This window comes from Ambystoma mexicanum, chromosome 9, assembly GCF_040938575.1.
Source record: "Ambystoma mexicanum isolate Mex_15411 chromosome 9, UKY_AmexF1_1, whole genome shotgun sequence".
Classification (NCBI taxonomy): domain Eukaryota; kingdom Metazoa; phylum Chordata; class Amphibia; order Caudata; family Ambystomatidae; genus Ambystoma; species Ambystoma mexicanum.
The window spans coordinates 1,339,172,853-1,339,197,358 of record NC_090931.1 but is presented as its reverse complement, the minus strand read 5'-3'; the positions used below and the strand labels follow the sequence as shown (position 1 = coordinate 1,339,197,358).

Here is a 24,506-nt window from a genome sequence, read left to right as displayed (position 1 = left end):
GCGCAGGAGTTTACTCCAGATACTTCTTAGTAAGAAAGAAGACCGGGGGCTGGAGGCCCATTCTCGACCAGCAGCGACTAAACAACTTACTTCCCAGAAATTCAGGATGGTCACGTTGCAGCACGTGCTCGGCCAACTGCAGGAAGGGCACTTTCTATCGTCGCTGGATCTGGAAGACTTACTTCCACATCCCCATTCACGAGAAGCATCGACAGTTCCTGCACTTCATCGTACAGAGGAAGCATTACCAATTCAAGGCCCTTCCCTTCCGACTAAAATCAGTGCCCAGGGTGTTTACGAAGTTCCTGACACCAGTGGCGGCCCAACTACGTCTGCAGGGAATACACGTGTACCCGTACCTCTACGACTGGCTCATCCGGGCCAAGTCCAGGGAGATCGCTGTCGACCACACAGACAGGACCATCCGGCTGCTGACAGATCTGGGATTCTCTGTGAACACATCTATTGTGTTTTTTTAACCAGGCGGTTGCCTAGATAATTTGAGGTTGGCATAAAGCTTCTTGCAAGAGGCGGAAGAGCACTTTTCAATTTCATATTCCAACCAAGGGCCCCATGGTCACTCAACCTATTATGAGTAATAGTAATGTGACTACAATAGGTGCTCAAAACAGGATTAGTTATCACATAGTAAATTAACGATTTGACAATGCCATTCGACCAAGTGTAGTAAAGCTTATATTCCTGGATAAGAGGAAGATATAAACATTTTAAATCGAAGAAATCCATTATTTTAAGTCAGGAGTTATGGCTCCAGGGTGCAGACGTGGCTGCCAAATGCAGGTCTTTTTTATTGAGATCGCCTGCTATCACAACGTGACCGGCTGGTGAACTCTCAATCCAATGAGAGATAGAATTAATCAGAATATTCTGAATAGAGCTCATTTGGAAGCCACCCGGGGGATCGTAAATATTAATGATCAGCATTTCCTCAGATTTAACAGATGAAAGTTGCAAAATGCCCATCAGGACATAAGATTTTTTCCAATGTGGAAATGGGGTCAAATTTAAATGTGCTTTGGCGCCTATAGCGAGACCATCACTAGCCCGCCCTTTCTTTGAGGGAGTTGCATTTTGAGTAAAAATTTGAAAACCGTCAATGGAGAAGGGTTCGGTGCACCACGTTTCTTGTTAAATAAATACATCGGAGGCCTCTTACAATTTGTGTCCCTCTGTGTTCCCCAAAAAGGAGCGAAAGCCCCTTGTATTCCAAAGAAGTATATGACAATTTACTCACCTGCTTTATTTTTCCTATTTATTCTGAATGTATGTTTGCTGTTGCTACAATATTAATTTAGTTTCTAACTCCCTTGTGTGTATATATAAAATAAATCACTATGAACTACTTGTTGATATAACTACAAGTGTGTAAGTGTTTCTTTGGGTCTGTGTATGTTCCGATTACTTTGTACTGATTTACAGCTCACATTCCTCTTCCTAAAATAAGCCTGGCTGCTCTGCCACTCTACCAACCTTGGATAGTACTGGTCTATATTAGAAGTTGGCACCTCAAAACCAAGGGATAACTCTTGTAGAGTCCAGTACCAATTGGACATTAGAAAAACGTACCTAACAGGGAGGGTTATTTTTAACCTCACTCCCTTGCTTAACTAGTTTCCTTTCGGGCACTGGCACCTTCAATCTACCAATGCAGGGGTGCCTTGCCCCCCATTTAAGTCAATTGTTTAGCAATACTACCTCCCAAATGGATAGTGCAAGGGAGCCAGGTTTCTCCTATCAATTGCCCAAGCCATCTACCACAAGGCAAAGCACTGCTCTTTCAGCAACAGGGAAGACCTTCCATGGAAAAATGCCTCGCCACATTAAGAAAACAACCCCGCCTTAAATGCACCATTGAACTTCCTCAATTCCCCCCCACCGAGCAGTCTGGTTCTCGCCCGACACACACATTCATACAGCAGACACACGCTCATTCACATGCGAACCCAAACAGCATACACTCGCTCTCATTCAGCCACACTCTTTAAGACACGCACCCTCACATGCATGACATTTTTCTTCTTTTCCTTGCTTGCAAACAAGGTCCAGCCTCGCTCTGCAACCTGCCTCATGATGCCTGTCACAATGACCCTTTGGCTGCCGCACAGCACACAATCAGAACCATGAAGCAGGGATCTTCTTGGTTCCTGCATATGCTGGGTGGAGCCGCATGTGCCACTGTATCCATTGTCACTGGGCCTCTGAAATTGGAGTGAGGCACAGTAACATCCTCTACGCACACATCGGTCCTGCAGTACCGCCAGCCTGTGTCTCCAATAGGCCATACGAGGCTGGGTAAGCAAACACCCCTGTTCTTGCATGGCCCATTGGGAATGCATGCTGGGGTACTACTGCTGTGTCAAAGCCAGCCTAGGAGTGTGTCCGCTGCAACAAGCGGCTTAACATCTGCCCAGTGTTTAAACTGGGCTGGATAGCTTTGCTGATGACTGCCTCCTCCATAATAGGTGGCGGGTCCTCTTCCCATTGTGGCTGGGCTGTCCTCTGAACCAATGTATTTTTTTGATAGTGTAAGGGTGCAGAAGTGCTAGTCTGATGCAATGGTGGCATGGTGATTTGTTATTCAGGCAAAAACAAGAAGAGGAAACAAATGTTTTCATAGCTCTAAGAGGGGTTTCCCTGCCTCTACTAAGGAACTAAGGAATCGGTCAGAATGACCAAGTAAATAAAGAGTTAATCTGTGTGTCACATGCCTACTTCTCTCCCTCACACTTGTAACTAATAAAATGGTAATGGATCTTCTTGGTCAAGAATGACGACTCCCTTCTTCTGGACAATGAGCCACAGTTCGAATCATAAGCGAAAGTTCACCTGTGAGAATGACTCTCATCTCCAGGTCTCTGTTCCTTTCCGAGGAAAATAAAATAAGTTCCGGCTTGTGGTGCCAAAAGGTTTCAGATCCAATAAAAAAGAAAATGTTCCAACTCAAACATCATTCCTTATTGACTATAGTTTGTTTCACTATTGCGTTCCTGGAGAATGCCCCCCTTCTCCAGGTATTTTATTCTCGGTGTTCTTACAGTGCCAGGAGAATGACTCCCTTCCCTGGCTTTCTTTCTTTCTGATTGGCTTCGAGATACATAATCCTTGGAAATAAAAACAGGAGTATTGCTTCATTCTCCTGAAGTCTCTTGGCTTCACAGTGCACAAGGGCTGGTTGTCACTAATCCCATAGGGGTCTTCCCTATATCCCCCTATGAGATCAACCCACTGGGAGAAGTGACAATTCATCACAGTAGCCATTGGCGTACTAATGAACTTTAGCCCCCTGTTCTTGGCCAACCCTTTTTCTTGACAAACTGATGAAGGACTAAAATGGGTCTTATGCACACTTTGGCTCACTCAGAGCCTAGCACTGCACCCACTTGCAGTTTGGACTGGTTTACAACTGTTTCTAGCTCTACGTAAGCCTTTACATATCCTGTGTGGGTGGACCTGAATACTTGACTGTTTCTGGGGCTAACCTAATTGGTTGGCCACCAAAACCTCGGTTTAGGTGCACTAGTGTGTGATTGGATGGTAGATTATGACAGTCTGTTAGTGCATGGGTTTATTTGTATTTTTATTGTATTTATATAAGGCTTACAACTAAACGCTTTACAAGAAATAAACGGTACACTAAATGTCTTGAAGTCCAAACCAGCAGAAAGAAAATGTTCCATGAGACAAGATTTAAAAAGGGAGAATGAGGATATAGAAGACAGGGAAAGAGGGAGGGCATTCCAGTGCTTGGGTGCAAGTTAAGAAAAGGCATGAAAACAACGAGAAGAGGCACACAGAGGTCGAGGAACATCAAGGAGGAAGAGGGACTGAGACTGAAGTGTGAAAGAAGGGGAGTAAAGTATGATGAGAGAAGACATATAAAAAGGGGCGATGGGGTGGTGCGCTAAGCCGTGAAGACATTTGAAAACAACACAGAGAACATTGAAGAGTAGACTGGCGTCAAAGGATAGCCACCACAGTGAATTTAAAGCTGAGGTGATACTCACGCAGAGAAAGAATACACAGAACACACATTGAGGAATGATAGATTGAACGAAGAAGAGCGAGTTGATAGGCAGGGAAACCAAGAAGGAGAGCAGTAGCACACACGTGAAAAGACATAAGATGTTTAGAGGCCTCAAAGGAAAGAAACCGACGGGCCTTGCAGATATTGTAAAGTTTAAAGTGATGAGACCGAGAAATAGTGAAAATATGAGCAATGAAGGAGACAACGCCCAAATTACGAACGGAAGTAGAGATAGGAAGAGAAGCAGCTGGGAATTTTTTTAAAAAAAGAGGTGGGAAGACGGGAGTGGATAGTAGAAGCAGGAAAGAAGAGTATCTCAGTCTTGGAATGGATTGAGGTGGAAGTAGTGCAATGACTTCCATGATTGGATAGAAAACAAACAGGCTGAAAGAGCAGAATGAATAGTCTAAGAAAGAAGAGGACAAAAGAATCTGGGAGTCATCCGCGTAAAGATGTTAAGAAAAGCTTGTTAGGCAGAATCCTGTGCAGTTCCCTTGGGGAACACTGCAAAAAGATTAAGACTACAGGAGTAAGCAGTAAACCCAATTGGTAGCAGTCTGTACCACCCAGATTTACCCGGTAGCTGTGGCTGAGCAGTCAGACGTCTCTCAAGAAGAGTAGGGCAGTATACAGAGGATACACAATAGGGCTAAAAACACAGTAGAGCAAGCAAACACTGACCAGAGCTTGTTATCAAAAGTATATAATTATTTAACACACACTTTAGAAAATACACTAGCACTATTAATCAAAAGCAAGTTCAAACATAATCAGAAAAGTATACACACCTCCTTTAACAATTATTAGACAAGTCTTAAGTCAAAACACCACATTTGTGTCAAAACAGATGTGAGCGCGTAACTTAGATGGCACTCCGCTAATTAGATTAAAGGGAGAGAAAAAGGCAGGTCATAAGAATAAAACAGTTCCCAACACTTTTATGAGACCAAAACAAGTTAGTGAAGGCAGTGTCTACTGTAGAGCCAAAGTTCATAGGCCAGGCCCACTTTAAATGGAGCAAGGTGAAATGTGCCCAAGATCACACAGTTGAGAAATGCATTCACGTCTTTGTAGAAATGTTCAAAAGAGGTTGGGTTGGTTCAAAAGGTAAAGTTAGAAGGTCTGGGGGCCAACTCAGTTGGAAATCCAAGGATTTAAGGGTCACCTTTAGCAAACCGTAGAAAGGGAGGCCAGGTGGAACACAGTACCTTTAAAGTTTAGGAAGCTCCAGCGGTGGCAGTTGTTTCTGGCAGCGGGTGCAGTCCGTGGTTTCGACCAGGGGAAGAGAGGATCTTGTCGCGGAGGAAACTTGGAGTCGTTTCACTGCCCAGGGAAGAAACCAGCTGCAGAGTTTGTTGGTTAAAAGGTGCGTTCCTGGTATTCACGGTCACAGTGGTGAAGTTTGGCTATTGGCACAGGCGATTCGACCAAGAGACGTCCTGGAAGGCGAAAATGGCGAACTGGTTGATCCCACCAGCTCAGAGGAAGAAGACTCTTTCAGCAGAAGATCTTCTCTTGTCGTCGGGAAAGTGGTGAGGTCGTTGCAGCAGGGCTCCACCGGTGGTGTCGTCGTTGCAGATGGCTCAGCTTCTCCCCTCTTTGGATTTCTTAGGTCCTGTGGCGACTTCTGAAGTTCCAGTCCCAAAAGCCCTGCTTTTATGCAGAAACCCCCCCCCATTCAACAGCCTAGCTGTCACTCATACATGCGAAGTGGTGAGCCGGCAGCTCACCACTGGGCCAATCATAACAGAGTGCGACTTGAGTTGCTAAGGCAACGCAGTCCAGGGTGCCAATTCCCCCACCCACACATCCTGTGGAACCCAGACAGAGTGGCACCAGTTGGAGGGCTTCTGTGGAGAAGCCCACCAAAAAGTGAAACAAAGGGCCCAACCTTGGTTGGAGTTACAGTGACGGACACGTACGCCATTTTAGAAAAGAGTTCTGGCAAAAAGACCCAACCGTGATTTAATATTAAATAAATAAACCGGCGGTATCTTTAACATTGCACCAAAAAGTGGTGCGTTTATTCTCCAGCATGGGGTCTGGCATGGATTCACATGCTCATGAATATTCCCTGTCATCAGGCTGGGAATCCTCGGTAAAGAAAAAACTCAGTATCAGTTTCGTTTCTGATCTGACTTTCGTAGTAGTAACCAATCACTGATTTCTGCGTCATACTGACCACAGCCAATGACTGCCCTCTCCCTAAACCCCGCCTCTGGCAGCCATCCTCCGATTTTTACAGCACGTTCAAGTGTTGGGATCCTCGTGCTATTGCTCTCGAGCTTTAGTGCGTTTTCGCGCTTTTTTCATAGGAAAATTTTCAAGCTCGGCGCCCGGGAAGCTGTTCAGGGTCTGCCCTGCATGCCAGCTTCAGAATGTCTTCAAGGAGGACGAACACTCTCTTTGCCTCTACTGCCTGCATGAGGACAAGACGCACGTGGAGAAGGACTGTGCGTTTTGCGGGAACATGTCGGAGCAGACCATAAAGGACCGCCATCTGCGTCTCGCCAACTGGCTGGAAGGGAAGAGCCCATCAGGCGAGAAAAAGAAGTCGTCTGAGCGGTCTTCTAAGACCTTTGAGGGCGCCCCGGTGACGGGGGCCCAACAGAAGGCCAAGCACCGCGAGTCCGCGGGCACTGGGAGCACCGAACGGTCGGGCTCTTCGGTTGCCAGGCAGGGCGCAGCTTCCCCGGCGCCATCAACCACGAGCCAACGCTCTGGCTCGGGTAAGAGGAAGTCCGAGCACCCGGCAAAGCTTCTGGAGAGGCCCCGGTCGAGCTCGAAGGCCAATTCGGAGGGGGAGACGGTCGTGGCGGCCCTGGCTCAGCCTGAGGAGGCTACACCAGTGGAGGCGACCTTGGGGCCCAGAGTCTCCCTGCCACCGCGAAGGGAGTCCTCTTTCAAGCCCATCGACAGGACCCCCGTGAAACCTCCGGCGGAGAAGAAGGGGGGGCAGGAGGCCATCGTGGATTCGGCCTCAACCTCTGAAGAGGAGCTGATCGAAGTCTTAAGCCACGGCATTGGCGTGGAGGAAGACCAGCCCGTCGGGAGGGACCCCGACGAGGGGGACGACGAGAACGCCCGTCGGAACCCCCTCAACCAGTGCCGCAAGACAACTCGGCGGCCATTTTGTTGGCTATACAGTCCTAATGCTCGGAGATAAGGACGAGATTGCCGTTACCACCGACGGAGGAACCGCTCCCGACGGGGGAACCCGGAGTCTGGCCCTTCTGGGAGCCATCCTCCTAAGAGAAGGAGGATTCATCCTCCACCTCCTTTTCAAGCATCACGCCCGTCTCAGCCCTCCTCCCCGTCCACGACCCGGGGGGATGACGCGGGGACGGACACGGCCGCGACGGGTACAGACGAGGTTTACGGCGAGGATCCTCCGTCGTCACCTCCTCCCCGGGCTTCCCTGCCCGACGAGACTGGATCGTTTCATGCCATGATCGCCAGGGCATCCGAGCTTTTCCAGCTCTGCCCGGAAGAGAAGAAGGAAGGCTTCCTTTATCAACGGCGCGAGACCAAGAGGAAGACGGTCCTCGCTGTACCCCTATTGGACGATATCTGGGATGAGGGTCTCTCCCTCCTCAAGAACCCATCCACAACGCCTGCGAGAAGGGATCGGTACGAGAAGAAGTACCGGGTCCCGGATGCGGCCCCCTTGTGCCTTCGGGCACAGCCGACCCCGGACTCGGTCGTCTCTGCAGCGGCCAGGAAGAAAGCGGGGGGGCATCGGCCTCCACGTCAACTCTTCCCCCCCCGGACGTCGAGGGAAAGAAATTGGACACGATGGGACGCAGAGTCATCTCATCGGCAGCGACGACGATTAAGGCTGCCAACACCTTGGCTATCGTAGCACGCTACGACAGGGAGTTGTGGTACAAGATCGCCCCCCTGCTTGACTTCCTACCGGACGACAAGAGGGCTGAGGCCCTGGAGATCTTGCAGGAAGGGGAAGTGGCGTCGGACCACGCCATTACGGTAGCGACGGACATCGCTGATACTGGTTTTCGCCAGTTGGGCAACGGCGTGTGCCTTAGACGGCATGGATGGCTCAAGGCAACGGGCTTCCGGCAGGACGTGCAGACCAGAGTTTTGGACATGCCGTTCGACGGGAACAACCTGTTTGGGAAAACAGTGGATGATTCCCTGCAAGCCATCAAGGCGGACACAGAGACGGCCCGGCTCTTGGTGTTCTCCAGCAACGACGGCCGCCCTTTCGGAGCACCGGAGGCAAGCAGGGCGCCTCCAAAGGTTCTGGCGGTGGATATTCCACCTACCGTCAAGCGGCCCGTTTGTCGTCACAAGAACCCTACAGGGGACGAGGCAAGTCGGGCGGACCCCGCCGTCGTCGCCATGGATTACAAGGCGGCAAAGCCTCGTCGAAGCAGGACTGAACCGGCCGGGGGGTCGGGCCCCCACCGAAGCACCCCGGTGGGAGGCTGGCTGGCGAACTTCGTCGGCGTGTGGGAGTCCATCTCCACCGACCGTTGGGTGCTGGACGCCCTGGCCCAGGGTCACGCGCTCGAGTTTCTAAAGAAGTGCCCGCGCGTCCCCCCGTGGCCAGGAAGGAACATCACGTCCCTCAACTTCTCCTGGAGGTAAAGGCGATACTCAAGAAAGGCGCCATCGAGCTCGTCCCAAAGAGGCTTCGGGGCTCCGGAGTTTACTCAAGATACTTCCTCATGAAGAAGAAGACAGGAGGATGGCGTCCCATCCTGGACCTACGACGACTGAACAAATTCATCAAGGCACAGAAGTTCCGGATGGTCACCCTCCAGCACGTCCTGGGTCAGCTGGAGGAGGGCGATTTCCTGTCGTCGTTGGACTTGGAGGATGCCTACTTCCATATCCTCATCCTAAAGGGACACCGAAAGTTTCTCAGATTCGTGGTCCAAGGGCGGCACTACCAGTTCAGAGCCCTTCCCTTCGGATTGAGGTCGGCACCCAGGGTGTTCACCAAGTGCCTAGCACCGGTGGCGGCGCGGCTGCGCCTGGAGGGGATCCACGTCTACCCCTACCTGGATGACTGGCTCATCCGAGCAAAGACAAGGGAGCTCGCTGCGGAACACACGGCGAGGACCGTCCAACTACTCACGGACTTGGGATTCTCCATAAACTACGCCAAGTCCCACCTGGTGCCCGCGCAAGACGCACTGTTTCTGGGAGCGAAACGCGACACAGTGGCGCTTCTGGCCTCGCCGTCGGAGGAAAGAACGAGGGCCATCTTGGGCAAGGTGCAGCGGATGCTGGTTGCGGACGTGGCCAAGGTGAGGTCCATCAAATCCCTCCTCGGAATGATTGTCTTCTTGCATTTATCTCATCCGCCTGTGCAGGCTTCGGATGCGCCCGTTGCAGGAGTTCCTGGACGCTCGCTGGGTCCAGACGATGGGCAGCTTCGAGGACAGGATCACACTCGACGAGAGTTTCCGACGAGCGATCCGGTGGTGGGGCACCCACGCGCATCTGACGGCGGGCATGGACTTCCAGACCCCGGGCCACCAGAAGACAGTGACCACGGATGCCTCCCTGGAACGGTGGGGAGCGCACACCGAAAATCTGCATGCAAGAGGCCTTTGGCTTCCGACGGAGAAATCCCTCCATATCAACGTCCTGGAACTCCGTGCAGTGTTTTGGGCCCTCAGGTCCTTCCTTCCGTCCCTCAAGGGCAAGGTGGTGAGGATCTTCACTGACAACACCACCACCACCATGTTCTATATCAGGAAGCAGGGCGGTACCAGATCCCCAGCCCTGTCCAAGGAGGCGCAGGATCTGTGGCATTGGGCCGTCGCCCAAGGGATGTTCCTGGTGCCGTTTAATCTGGCAGGAATAAAAAACACCATCGCTGACTCGCTCAGCAGAGAGCTGCGCTCGTGCCACAAGTGGGAACTACGACAGGACCTAGTGGACCGCCTCTTCCGACGCTGGGGCACACCCCAGATCGATCTGTTCGCGACGGCGACGAACTCCAAGTGCCGGAGGTTCGCCAGCAGGTTTCCCCAGCCGAGGAGCATGGGCGATGCTTTCTCGTTCCCCTGGGAGGGCCTATTCCTGTACGCGTTCCCTCCTTTACCGTTGCTGATTCCGCTCATCAACCAGCTCAAGAGGTCACGGTGCAGGATGATACTCGTCGCACCCGCGTGGCCGAGGCAGATATGGTTCCCGGACCTTCTGGACTTGTCAGCGTCCCTGTCAATCAAGCTGCCAGTGGACGCGGATCTTCTCTCCAGGGAAGGAGGCGCCATCCTCCATCACGACCCGAAGTCGCTGAACTTGCAGGCCTGGCTCCTGCAGCGCTAGAGTTTGGAGGTTACGACATACCGGCCGACTGCAGAGAGGTTCTTGCAAAGGCCAGGGCGTCCTCAACTCTTAAATTGCTACGGACACAAATGGAAGTGGTTCTCTGTCTGGTGCCACGCACAGAAGATTAACCCTCTACGGATTACGGCTCCGCAAGTACTGCCGTACCTACTGACGCTGGCCAAGGCTGGACTAGCGCACGCTTCCATCAAGATTCATCTTGCTGTGATCTCCCGATACACCAGAACCACGGGACGGACGTCCTTGTGGTCTCGTCTGGTGATGGAGTTCATGAAGGGACTGTTCAGATCGTTCCCGCCGGTGAAGGCGCCGGCCCCGGTGTGGGAGCTCAACGTGGTGCTGGCCAAGCTCATGGGACCTCCGTTCGAGCCTCTGCACTCAGCTTCTTTGAAGTTCTTGTCGTGGAAAACAGCGTTCCTTGTGGCCATCACCTCCGCACGACGAGTGGGAGAGATCTAGGCCCTTTCCTGCAAGCCCCCATACTTGACTTTTCACGACACAAGGGTAGTGCTCAGGACGCACCCCTCCTTCATGCCCAAGGTGCCGTCGGACTTCCACCTCAACGAACCCTTGGTGTTGCCTGTTTTCTTCCCGTTGCCTTCGTCCCTGGCTGAAAGGACTTTGCACTCGCTGGATGTGGCTAGAGCGCTGAAGTTCTACTTGGACCGCACGAAGCGCTTTCGGAAGACGTCACAACTTTTTGTGAACTTTGGACCTGTCAATCAGGGGAAGGCTCTCTCAAAGGCTTCCATTTCCAGATGGCTCTCCGGCTGTATCATGTACTGTCATTGGTTGGCAAACCGACCGCTGCCTGGCCGTCCGAGAGCCCATTCCACCAGAGCGATCGCAGCTACCACGGCGTTCCTATCTGGTGTGCCCCTGCTGGACATCTGCAGGGCTGCTACGTGGAGTTCGACGCACACCTTCACGAAATTCTACTGCGTCGACCGGGATTCCAGGGACTAGTCCAGGGTCGGCCAAACAGTGCTGCGCAACCTGTTCGCCTAAGGTGAACCTGGTGAGGAGGTAAGAGACGCTTAATGTTGAGTTGTTGTATTGCTTAATGTTGAGCCTGTTGCCACCTCCCGTGGTTGTGCATGTGTGTACTGCTATGTATTCTCTTATTCATGAGCATGTGAATCCATGCCAGACCCCATGCTGGAGAAGGAACAAGTTACTTACCTGTAACTGTTGTTCTCCAGTATGGGTCTGGCATGGATTCACATGCGAACCCTCCCTCCTACCCCTCTGCGGCTCTTCACTTGGTCATACTGCCACTTCACGTGCTACCAAATCTGAGGATGGCTGCCAGAGGCGGGGCTTAGGGAGAGGGCAGTCATTGGCTGTGGTCAGTATGACGCAGAAATCAGTGATTGGTTACTACTACGAAAGTCAGATCAGAAACGAAACTGATACTGAGTTTTTTCTTTACTGAGGATTCCCAGCCTGACGGGGAATATTCATGAGCATGTGAATCCATGCCAGACCCATGCTGGAGAACAACAGTTAAAGGAAAGTAACTTGTTCCAAATCAATGGGAAAATCCCATAGGAAATATTCTGGTGGAATATTTTGCGTGGTAACCACTGCCACCAGCCAGAACTCTACAAGGGGGGCACTGGACAGTGCCCCCTTGGAAACAGACCCAGGGGCAATCAAATTAACCCCTTCCAGTACTTCCACAATATGATGGTTTGTACTGGTTCTGTTCACAATTTTGGACTAGTAAAGCCAATGGTGACTTTACATGCCCTGGGAGACAGTAGTCAGTGCCAGGGTGTGGAGTCTATGTTTGGGGGTCACTATGACACCCCTGTGCTACTGCACTGAGGGTGCTGTGTAACACACACACTAAAAATAGATGATACCCTATGGAGTAAAAGACCCCATAGCCCATAAGCACACAAAAAGTCAGACATACTTCAAATCATGCCTAAGAGTGGGAGGAAAAGAGTCTCACTCTTAGCAGGAGAAAAAAAAACCCAACAATCCAGCAAAGCTGCTGGGGGACTCACTAGGTTTGGGAAATTAGCCTTATAAGACAATTCTTCCTAACAAAGCTAGACGAAGAAATAATAGAAGCAAAAGGGGTAGTGTAGAGCGAGAACAGTAAAGGGTTTAAGACAGAACCTTGAGGCACACCGTGTGGGAGAAGGGAGCACAGTAGTCGAGTGACCGGCCCAGGAGACAGAAAAGGTACAATTGAAAATCTGAGTGAAACCAGCCCAGAATAGAACTACGAAAGCCAAGTTGAAAGAGGAAAAGATAGAATGGTCGACCATACTTAATGCGGGTTACAAGTTGAGAAGAACTAAGAGGGAGGATAGGAGTTGAGAAACCGCACAAGGGGCAGTTTCTATTGAGTGGCATGCATGAAATCCGGATTGGAAAGGAGGAGGAGGAAGTGGGTTCTGATTCAAAATTACTTGAACTTGCGGTTTACTCACAGGTTTCTAGCTTGTGAAAGAAAAGTGAGAGAGCGAGATAATTGGAGGGCACGGAAAAGGGTCAAGTGTGGTCTTTTTAAGAATAGAAGCATTTTTAAAGGAAGAGGGTAATGTGGAGGTAAGAAGAGAGGAATTATAGAGCAACAAGATGAGGGAGGAGTGTGGGATAGACAATAAAGGATAAAAGAGGTGGGAGGTGCACCAGGAGCAGCCGTGGTAAGGGCCTTCAAGTAAAAGAGCGGTCTTTGTTATAGAGGGGACAAAAGGTAGACATTAAAGTGGAAAGCGAGAAACAAGGGATTAAAGGAGGATGCAGAAGAAACCGGAGCGGAGAAGAGAGATTTTAGAAGAGTAGTCTGCAAAGTCTTAAGCAGAGAGAAGAAAGTGAAGCGGGATCAGGAGAAAGAAGGCAGAGAATATGATTTAGGTTCTGAAATAGATGACGGGGGATGAGAGGAAAGGGAGGCAAAGATGGTATTAAAGTATTTATTTAGAGGAGACACTGACTCTTAACTCAGTTATGCTAGATTGATGCTAGCGTTCTGTTGCACTCTGTAAATTTACTTATCTTCTTTAGGATTATTTGCCAAAATGCTTTTAATGCAATTTTTGGGACCAATTTTGGCCATATTGGCTGGGCTTGAGTGCTATCCCCCCTCACTCTGGTTTGGATTTTTGGCATCTGGATGTCCTTCCTGGGCTGTCATTATCCTAACCCCAGTTTTTTCTCACTCTGGTGGGCTGGGATAGTCTTGGGGACGTTTTACGTCCTTGGCTGGTTCTTTGTGTAGTAAGCTGCTGTTACCCAGGAGGGTTTTGGGACCCCAATACCCCTCCTCTCAAGTTTGTTTGAGCATCCCGGAAAGGTCTCCATAATTGACACGTGACACGAGGAAGCATTTTTCAGAAACTGCTCAAGCGGCTGCAATCCGCTCCTACAATTTTCCACATTGTAGGCACGCATATCCGCTTTCACCCCGCTTACTGAAACCAGCACAATTTGGTTGGAATATGATCCTAGATCATTACTGCCACCACGCCGACACCTTCTTTCCTACTCATTCCAAAATGGCAGTATCTCCGTTGTGCACAGGAATGCACATCTGATTTGCCTAAGCAGCTGAGTTCCTGGTTGCTGCAGGCAGGCGCCGTGATTGGCTACCATCTGAGCATAAGCCATCCAATAGGGAGCCGGTAGGCAAACGCCGTCCCCCACCAAAGGCCTACACTCAGGCCCCTCACTGTCTGTGGCTGTCTGTGTCCAGGTTCCTTACCGCCGACTGAGTAAGTCACACTCCATATTTTGTATAGTTGTCTTCCTCATTAATATCTTAGCCCAGACACGCATGTTCCGCTGTCTCTCATCCAACCGCCAACACCGCACTGCAGCGTAACTCCTAGCACCCGTTACTGATCCCTCACGCTCTGCAGTGATACAGTGCTGCCATATGTCTACACGTTACTCCAATATGCACAATCCACCAGCTTGTTGGCTAATCTGCTTCCACTGAGCACTCCCGCTGACTATCCTCTACTGGTCGCCAAGGACAAAATGCGCCTCTAAAAAGTACTTGTCCCGCTCCTTGCCTCCGGCCACTTAACTCTCCCTACTCGCTCTCACACCATTGTTATATTTCTTTGGCTCTAATGAGCGCCACTCTTGCTTCCCATCCCTCCGGCACCATCATCCTTCCACGAGCCAGTGTCTATGTGCTGCACTCCCATGCTTACTTGCTCCAATTCTTATTGTTGCACCTGGCCTAGTTGCTAAAAAATACTGATTGTGGCACCCTGCCTAATTGCTAAATATATTGACTGTCGCACCTTGCCTAGTTGCTAAATATATTGACTGTTGCACCTTGCCTAGTTGCAAAAATTACTGGCTGTGGCACCCTGCCTAGTTGCTAAATATATTTAATGTTGCACCTTGCCTAGTTGCTAAATATATTGACTGTCGCACCTTGCCTAGTTGCTAAATATATTGACTGTTGCACCTTGCCTAGTTGCTAAATCTTTACTGATCGTCTCACCGGGCTGGGTTACTTCAAACACCGATTTCTACTTATAGCTTAACTATCCACAGCGCTTTTCCCTGCGCTTGCTTCTAGGTTACAGGGTACTCTAGGAAACTCACCTCTGAAGGTTATCTAGCCTTACCATGCCCTACTACTATTCCTAGTGACCTTCCAGTACCGATTTATAGGTTCCACCTGGCCTATGCCCCTCAGCGTCCCAACACCTAGGCCCAGCATCGTACTAACACCTAGGACCAGCATTGTTTATAACGTAGGTATGGCTTGCATACCACCTAACTCGAAGGACATTGCCCCACGCCCTTCCTACCCTCCCTTCTCAGCTACCAGACTAATCCTCATGTCCAGAAACTACCCTGCGCTTCTCACACTAAGGACAACGCTGCACACAGACTCTCCCTGATGAACTACTGCATTGAGCCCGATGGGCTTCCCATATGCCCCAGGCCCACAGTCGACAGGAACCAACTAATAGGCCTTTGCACAGCTCATCTTGCTGCTGCCAATAAACACAAGGCCCTCTCACCAACCACACTGTTTGCGCCTCTCGAACCACCAACAAAGAACATCATGTCATACCGTCTAAACTTCCTAGGCCCAAACGAAACACCACTCCCATCCCTATCCAATGTGCCCTTTTAAAAATACGCTCGCTCCTTGCACACGCCTCTGAGATCCATGACCTACTCTCTAATTTGGATCTTGATGCTCTCGCTATCACAGAATCTTGTCTACATGAAGCAGTGGGGCCAGCCATTTCCGTAGTCCTCCCACCAGGCTACACCCTACTCAGGCAGGACAGACTGCTCTTTAAAGGGGCGGTAGGGGGGTTGGCCTTCATAGTTATGGACTCCCTGTCGATCAGACAAATTAACTCCCCATTAGGGAGCAATGCTGATGCCCAGACCATGAAACTCTCCCTCTCGCCAAACTGCACGATTGCCATCCACATCATCTACCGGCCGCACGGCCTCAACTTGACTTTCAGGAAAACCTTCATCTGCTAGGCAACAACCTGAAAAACACCACTAAATCCCTACTACTGGGTGATGTAAACCTCGGCCTCAACGACCCAAAAGACAAACAAGCTAAAACTCTTGCCAAAGCGCTTCAGGACGTCGGATTTGTCCAACGAATCTCCAACCCCACTTATTCCAAAGGACGCACCCTAGTCTGGGTAGCATACCATAACTGTAACGTGGACATCAGCTCCAACGCCCCTTGTCCCTGGACGGACCACCACCTCATCCATTTCACCATCCCCGCCACCAATAAAACCGCTATACCTAACACTCCGTCACCACCTGCTCTAGCCAGAAGTGTGCGTAAACTAACAAAAAACATCATCTTACCTCTCTTAGAGATCTCTGCCCTCAGCCGCTATTCTCCAAGGACCCCATGGCGCTGGCAGAACTTTACAACCTGACAATCAAAGATGCAATCAATGCCATTGCCCCTCTAGAGAAAAAGAAAGCCAAAATAAAATTATACACCAATTCCTGGTTCACGACGGAACTCGAGGAAGTACGCTCACTCAAACGCTTATCGCTCACCTCTTGGCAATCAAATCCATGGAACACCACCCTACTTGCTCACAACAAACTCGCCGCCAAGTACAAAAAAGACATCACAGCAACTAAATCCACCTCCTACAATGCCAGAATTTCAAATGCTAAATCTGAATCAAAAGAACTGTTTGCTATATTTAAGGTACTATCCAACCCAGCAACTAGCACCCCCGATCTCGTAAAAGATTAATCCTGTTGCTCGAACATCCAGTCTGCCATGCTCAATAAAATTGAACTCTTACAGAGCAAAATCAAATGTCACCTCTGTCCTGCAGAAACCCGACCTGCCCACTTCACCAAGGAAACCCCCAGTCCTCTAGGAAAAAAGGTGCTCTTCTCATTCAGAGATGTGTCTGAATCCGAAGTACTAGCCATCTTGAAAAATCTAAAACCATCCAATTGCAAGGGTGATGTCTGCCCGGCCAATCTCATCAAAGATTGCGCAGACACCCTAACACCCTTCCTGACAGCTTTCATAAATGCCTCTTTCGCCTCTAGCATTGTCCCACCTTGCCTGAAGGAGGCATGGGTTTGCCCATTTCTAAAGAAACCATCCTTAGACCGTGCCTCGCCAAACAACTACAGACCCATAACCACTGTGCCTTTCTTGCTAAAAATACTAGACAAAGCGGCATACAATCAAATCCAACATTTCTGAGAAACTAACAGCCTCCTAGGTAAGAGGCAATCAGGTTTCCGCCATGGTCACAGGACTGAAACTGCCCTTCTGGACCTAAAGAACCAACATGGGGAAATAATGGATGAAGGTAAGCCTGCACTTCTCCTCCTTCCCGATTTGTCTGCAGCGTTTGATCTTGTGGACCACATGACACTCTGCAGACCACTCATCAGCTCAGCCCAATTTTCCCCGGAAGCCATTGCCTGGGTTACCTCCTTCCTTGAAGGAAGAGCCATGAAGGTATACTCGGAGCAGGCCTGCGCAGCGCCCTCCACCATACATTACGGAGTTCCACAGGGCTCATGCACATCTCCCACTTTGTGTAATCTCTTTACCCTACTGCTCTTCAACGAACTGGACAATCTCGGCATAGCATACACAAACTATACCGGCGATACTCAAGTTCTCCTTCCCCTCACTGGCTCATATGAAAAAGATGCAGAAACACTATGCAAAACCTACGCCACCATCCAAGCCTGGATGGCAGCTAATGAACTATGCCTCAACGGGGATAAAACTGAGCTCCTCATACTAGGCCCAAAGGACACTCAACAAGCTTAACGTACAGTACAACTCCCAAATCCAAGTTTCTACAGCAGTCAAAACCCTTGGGGTGTAGATTGACTCCACTCTCTCAATGACACGTCAAGTTAGCGCCATTGCGTCCTCAGTTGACCTCATGACCAAACTTATCAATGCGGACAAACCATACCTATCTATGCCGAACTGTCTCTCCATAGCTAGAGCCACAATTGGAGCCAAATTAGACTACTGTAATGTCTTATTTGCCGGCACCTCCTCCAAAAATATGAACAGACTTAGTCATTCAGAATGAGGCACTTAGGGCTGCCCTCAGCATTCCCAAAAGGGACCAAATTGCCACTGCCTGACAAAATGCACATTGGCTTTCAGTTCAAATAACTGATTCTCTTCAAGACACTATCCATAACACACAAATGCCTCTAACTGACAGCCCCCCCCTTATCTTGCAGAAAAAAATCACTAGAGCTACATCTTCCAGACCCAAGAGCTCACACCACACCAACCAGCTCATGGTACCCACCTTCAAAAGGGCCAAAGCAGGAGGGGCCAGCTTCACTTTTCTTGCCCTCCCCACAACCCTTCAAAACGAGACATCTCACTTAGCATTCTGCAAATCTCTCAAAACTGAGCTGTTCAAATAGCTCACCTGGCTCTTTCCACCGACTCACTCCTTCATCCCAGAGAAGGTCCCCTGCCTTCTCTGGCTTTCTCTTGTTACCTGAACCATTTTGCCTGTATGTCTGCACACTTGCCATTTGCTTTGTCAATGTAACTTTCACCTGTTTGGCATCAGGTTCAATGTAACCTAGAACCACAGACGGGTGCGCATGTCTTTCTCTTTGTAACCAAGTAATCACTGCTGTAACAGCGCCACGATGCCTTAGGGCCACCTTGCACGCATTATAAATGTAAGTAAATAAATAAATACATTTTTCATGGTACTTTTTTCTGCTTGTGGGCTGCCTCTTTGCCCTGCATGGGTAAAGTTGTCTTTATAGGGTTGTGTCACCTGCTGGACCTGCCACATAGAGGACTGGTGTATGCCTCATTTGCTCTGGCGTTCTGATGCTTTTATTTGGGCTGGGGCGTGAGGTGTCAAACCGGATTTGACATGCCTTCTCCATTCCCTAGCTAGCTTTAGACACTCATTTGTCTCCTCTCATGCCATTTCTCCATACCATTTATCACTGAACAAATGGCCCGGCAGTGCTCTTCTCGCTGCAAAGAAGCAAGTGTTACATAATTGGAGGAGCCATGGACCGAGGATTGGCCCCAGGACATGGTGATCCAAACAGCAACATAAACTATCCTTCAAACAAAAGGACCTTTTAGATGTGTACAAGGCAATTTGGCAGGATTTCAATAAATGATGTTTGGCTTTACCTGTATCTTAGTAGATGTAAGAGTTGGTGGTTTACGGTTGCTGTTTGCCACTGTTGATAACTTAATAGAAAATACAATGTTCATTCCTGAAAGGTGCTGTGATCCATTCCCTCTCCCCCTTCTGCATCATGTTTTTACCCTAAATACCATATGCATACTTTGTTCTTCTGTTCCACTTTCATACTAGTTCCTGATCTGTAACATATAATTACTTCATTGACACTTTGCATTGGCCTGTACTATAAAGTATATATTGATAGTTTGTGTTCAGAGCAATTTGGTTAAAGTATGCTTTGTTTTCTTTTGTATACTTTGATGCGCATGTTATAGAGAATATGATAAAGCTATATCCATCGTTGAGTGATAAATATGAAGAAGATAAAAGTATGGATTAACTGATTATTGGTATTCCAAACTCCTAGACCTGGTTTGTGCTCTATAGAGGATTTCGTGGGTGCAGTGGCTCGGAGTGATGGGCTCTTATCTTTCATTAGAGCCTGGCCTGACCGAACCTTCATGCTTGGCTATTGGCTAAAGGCTCAGGTGCTACGCTAGGGACCTCTTTGAAGATGTTTTTGAATGTGGTGGTGTCTGTCCATAGGCATTCCTTAAAGGCAAGTGATGCATGTTGATGGAACATTTTTCTGTTGGTGCAGTGCTATGGGAATTGATTTCCTTGCTCTCGTTTCAATAACAGTGGTTGATTTTTGAGGTTCCTTCTGTCAAGACGTTTCTGAATGGGTTTGTTCACTACTTGCTGTCAAACCTTTTGTTGTCCTAACCTGGGATTTGGGTGGCGGCTCCTTTTCAGCCTATGCATTCTTGCCCCTGAAGACTCGTCCCTTAGATGAGGTTTCTGGACAGCTGTGACTTTACCTCAATCTGTGGTTTAACTACTGTCGTTCCAAGGGTACTTTTGACAACAGAAGGTGAGTGCGGTTGCTTCCTGTGCATCTTTTCTTTAATCCTCAATCCCCTATTCTGGCACCCTATTTTAGTGAACTACAACTATGAAGATTTCTTATTCAAATGTCAAGTTTTTAAATTCCGTTATTGCTTGTCTGTCAGTTTCTTTAATTTTCCCCTTCCAGGGCTAGTTTGACTACTCTGAGAATTTTGGTTGAATTAAGGCCATGCCCACTGCTTCTTTTTAACTTTAAAATATGTACTCCAGCATTTCCCCCTGCTCGCTCCATGCCCCACACCAGGCCCCTGAGGACTGGGATTAGGCTCTGATTGATTGGGAAGCAATTGAAAATGAAGTGCTGATGTAACGGGGAAATGGATTGGGCAGAAGAGGGTTGATGGAATGTGGAATGATTTATTAACTGTGTTCTGATTCCGCCTGGCACTTGCCATCCTCATAGCCTGCAGACAAACTATTTTGTGTTGGTCGGTTGTTTTGTGGAGAACTTTGGATATCTTCTTGTCCAGATGTGTCACCCTAAGCTACATTTATATTGCATTGGTTTTAAGTATGGTGATTCAAAATGAATTGTTCACTCACATCCAGGATGGTTGCACAGTTTATATAGTGTATTGAGTACAATACCCATTAAGATACTTTTGCACAAAAAACATTTTTTTTTTAAATGTGCAACACAAATGACAAATGTTACTTGTAGTATAGTGGGGTTCGGGCTTGATTGTGAAAGACATTAGTACTTTTTAAGACCTAGTACAAATTAAAAGGGAGCGTCATTATCAAAACTATCCCTAAGAATGCAGGGGTTTGTGGCATGCAAATGGTAACAAATAACTGGAAAAATTACATCTCGGCCATTTACTATCCAGAGCTCCTTGTAGTAAACGCGTTGGTTCTCACTCGTAAATGGCAAGAACTTCTTGCTCGCTGGAATGTCTCACACGACAGTGCTGCCCCTAAAAAGTATAGTACTTTTTGCAAGCTAATCAAAGGAATCCAGGAAATATCACCACTTTACTGACTGCGCCTACACTGGCTCCCTTTGCAACCTTGTATAATTTTCAGACATGCAACATACCCACCAACCCTTTCCTGTTGTTAGTGTAGCCTCAGAGGTTATATCATCATATTGAAAATCAAGAGCCGCTTTAGAAACACCTTCCTTTTAACTGTGGTGAAGGGTCTGGACTACTATACCTCACCTGATAGCACTGGCCACCTGCACTCCTCAGATTTTGTGCATTGGTGCATCCTTGGCTATTTGGGAAGTGCCTTGCCAAGCCAGGGTAAGCTTTGCCTTTATTCTTCTCTGTATATACATGATCTCCCACGTTATCGCTCCCCCGCCCTATTTCCTTTGTTATGAACAATCTTGGATTGAAACTGTCTTCAACTTTTAATTCCCTTTTAGAGTGGAGCAATATCGAATGGAATTTTGGGGACTGCAACATTACCTGCTAAAGTACCAAACACTGCAGATACCTTCTCAGCATTACTGGCATCCCCACCTTTGCAAACACTCATTGACGGTGTTGTAAGGTAAGAAAAGGATTATTTTTATACATGTGAGGAACATTGTTAAATACAGTACAAGAAATATGCTACACAAACGTGTACATCGTTTAGTCAGGGAGTGCACACAAACATCCAAACTGCATCTTAAATACTTCCTATGCTGCCATTAGCAGTGGCATTGTGCAGCTGACAAAACAGATGCGTGGGATATTTAAAGGGTGTGCTGTCTCTCAACCCCTAAAATGGGAAACACTGCTCAGTGTCTCCCGCCACTTATTACTGAGACACCTTTTCTTCACCCTGTGCGTTAGCACTCCAATTTGTCAGCCCTGTCATATTTTGTGATGAAGCTGTTAGGGGAGTTTTCCCAAAGTCATCTGGTAGGTATGACTTTACAAAACGATTTCAGTGGTTTGTAGATCTCCAGCTCTTAGTATCAGTCTGTACTACTGCTGGAATCCTGGTAGAGTGGCAGAGCAGTCAGGCTTATCTTGAGAGGATGATGTGAGCTGAACCCAGTTAGCAATGCACATCAAGGAAACACTCAAATGTATATGAAAATATATAATTATTCTATTTACACAAGAATCACTGTAAAATACTTAATACTAATCAATCATACTTTATTCGGCTTTAGCAAAAAAGTCAAAAACAGTTATACAATGCATACAAATTCATCACCATTTCATAAATTAGCAGATAAAATACATGTCAAGAATGTCCAAAAAGTATGCCTCAAAAGTTATACAACCCATATATCAATGTTCATCAATATTTCATAAAACAAGAGATAAAATGCATATATTAAAAACGAAACACAAAAATGGCTTGGTAAATGACTATTCAGCAAGGTCTGGAGTACCCAAAGGGACGATTCCTCGCAGCCCCTTATTTAAAATCATTTACAGCATCAGATTTGCTCCTAATGTCTTTAAACAAAACTATAGCTCATGGGAGAGAATAGAATAGATCGCAGAGCCTTATACTTCGTTATCGGTCCAAATCAACTTGCATGGCTTATTGACAAATTTAATCTTGCGTACCATGCCCAGTATATGTACTTTGCCACCAGTAGCACATTGGACATGTGTTTTGAATGTTTACAATAAGCCAATGCTTCAGCTATAGTGCGTGGTAGGACAGTTTTTATTAAGTCCAACTAAGGGCTTAGTAAAACCATTCAACGGAGGCAGTACAAGACTCCACTATTAGTACAAGGCTGTACCACCTGAGTTCATAGTAGCATAGACAGAGTAGCCAGGCCTATTTTAGGAGGGGGGAAGAGGGCTGTAGAATCAGTACAAAGAAATTGTTTTATACATATGGTCCAAAGAAACACTGACACACTATGTATTGTAAAAATAGTGTTTATTTTATATACAAGCAGACCAATAGATTCTTGGGTAAGTACTATCAGAAAGCATATAACATATCATAAAAACGCAACATAAAAACACAACATAATGCTTTAAATACACAGATCAAAGGACCAACCTTATTTAGAACACCTAACAGTATTTCTAGCTAAGTCAGACCTTTGTGTACACATTCAGTATATGGCACACCAATTCTTGGGGAGTAAAACCATAAATTCCTTTCAGATTACTTTGCAGTAATAAAAGGGTAGTAGACCTGTCAGTTATCCAGGGACACTCATTAAGGAAATTACATAGTCAACCAACTTCCAAATATACTTTTCTGAAAAGTGGAACACAGATTCTAGCCTTCTAGAAACAGTTATACTAGGTGAGTAAAACCTTTTCGAATGGATTGTTTCCTCCAACATATTCCTCATCTTTGACATGTAATGTCCAGCTTTAGCTGCTTCAGAAACAATTTTCGGCAGAGGGCACCCTGCATCGATGGCGTCGAGTCGATGTCCCTTGAAGTACTCCGTCGTAGGTGACGTCATCGGATGTTAGAAGTAGCACGCACGGTGCCGGTTGGCCTCATCGCTTACTTGTGAAAGTATTTGCTGTTGTTTGTTCGATATGTCTTCGTCATCTACTCCAATGACACCTCGATCTGGGTTCAAGAAATGCAAGGACTGTGTCTCCAAGGTGTCCATTACGGACCTGCATGGAGTCTGTCTGTTATGCCTTGGCGAGGGCCACGATACGGATACAGATACGTGCGCCAAGTGTCCAGCCATGACGGGAAAGGCTTTAAGGGAACAAAAGGGGACGCTTCAGGTAGGCCAAGTTTACAAACCCCATAAGTCTCGACCTGCTAGGCCTTCGACCGATGAGTCGAGAGGTGACTCTCCTCGGAGGAAGAAGGCCAAGCGTTCTAGGTATAGGAGTGGTTCCAGCCACTCTTTGTCGAAGAGATCGAGGAGAAGGCACCACTGGTCGCCTTCCTCACTGTCTTCGTCAGGCGACTCCCCCCACCCCTCCTCCCCCCCCCCCCCCCCCCCCCCCCCGAGAGCGTGACATGCCCGTCCAAGAAGTCGACACCGCCAGAATGGGAAGCTTTCCCTGTGGAAATGCTTAAAATCTTTGATAAACTGGGCTGGGCTCCGACTGTGCCTTCTGTGGAAGCCGGCAAGGAGCTGTCTCGGCCGGAAATTTGCGCGCCCTCAAGCCGAGTACATGGCGTGATCCACATTGAGACCCCTCAAGGCCTCGGTCGGACCATGGTATCGAAGGATCACTCGAGACGTAAAGAGAGGTCGAGGTCATCAACATCTTCGAAGCCACGACCATCGATGGTGCCCATCAGGTCCTCGACCCCTGTCATGCCTTCGGTGCCATCAAAACCGTTGACACCACCTGTGCCAATTTTGTCGGCTCGGCCCCCAGTGCCTGTTGACCCTCCGAAAAAAGGCAGTGGCTAAGTCGAAGTCGACGCCTTTGACCATTTCGAAGCCTCTGGGTTCCACACCAGATGAAATGTATGCCCCTCTACCGAAAAAGGATGTTTAAAAGTTCCTCACTTCCATTTTTGAGGAGGTAGAGCTTTCGGATTAGGAAGATGCCCCTTTTCGTATCCAGTATGGGACCGCTAATGTGTCTGAATGCCTCATTTCAGAGGAGAGTAGG

The 24,506-nt window shown here is 48.2% G+C and overlaps 1 protein-coding gene across 2 annotated transcripts in view; it reads left to right on the top strand.

Moving 5' to 3' along the window:
- EPB41L5 (erythrocyte membrane protein band 4.1 like 5) overlaps positions 1 to 24,506 on the top strand; it is a 1,765,041-nt gene that overhangs the window by 1,685,539 nt on the left and 54,996 nt on the right. For both annotated transcript variants that reach the window (XM_069616748.1, XM_069616747.1), the window contains one exon: positions 21,362 to 21,489. In XM_069616748.1, the coding sequence (XP_069472849.1) occupies positions 21,362 to 21,489 (128 nt within the window). The remainder of the gene's footprint in view (positions 1 to 21,361; positions 21,490 to 24,506) is intronic.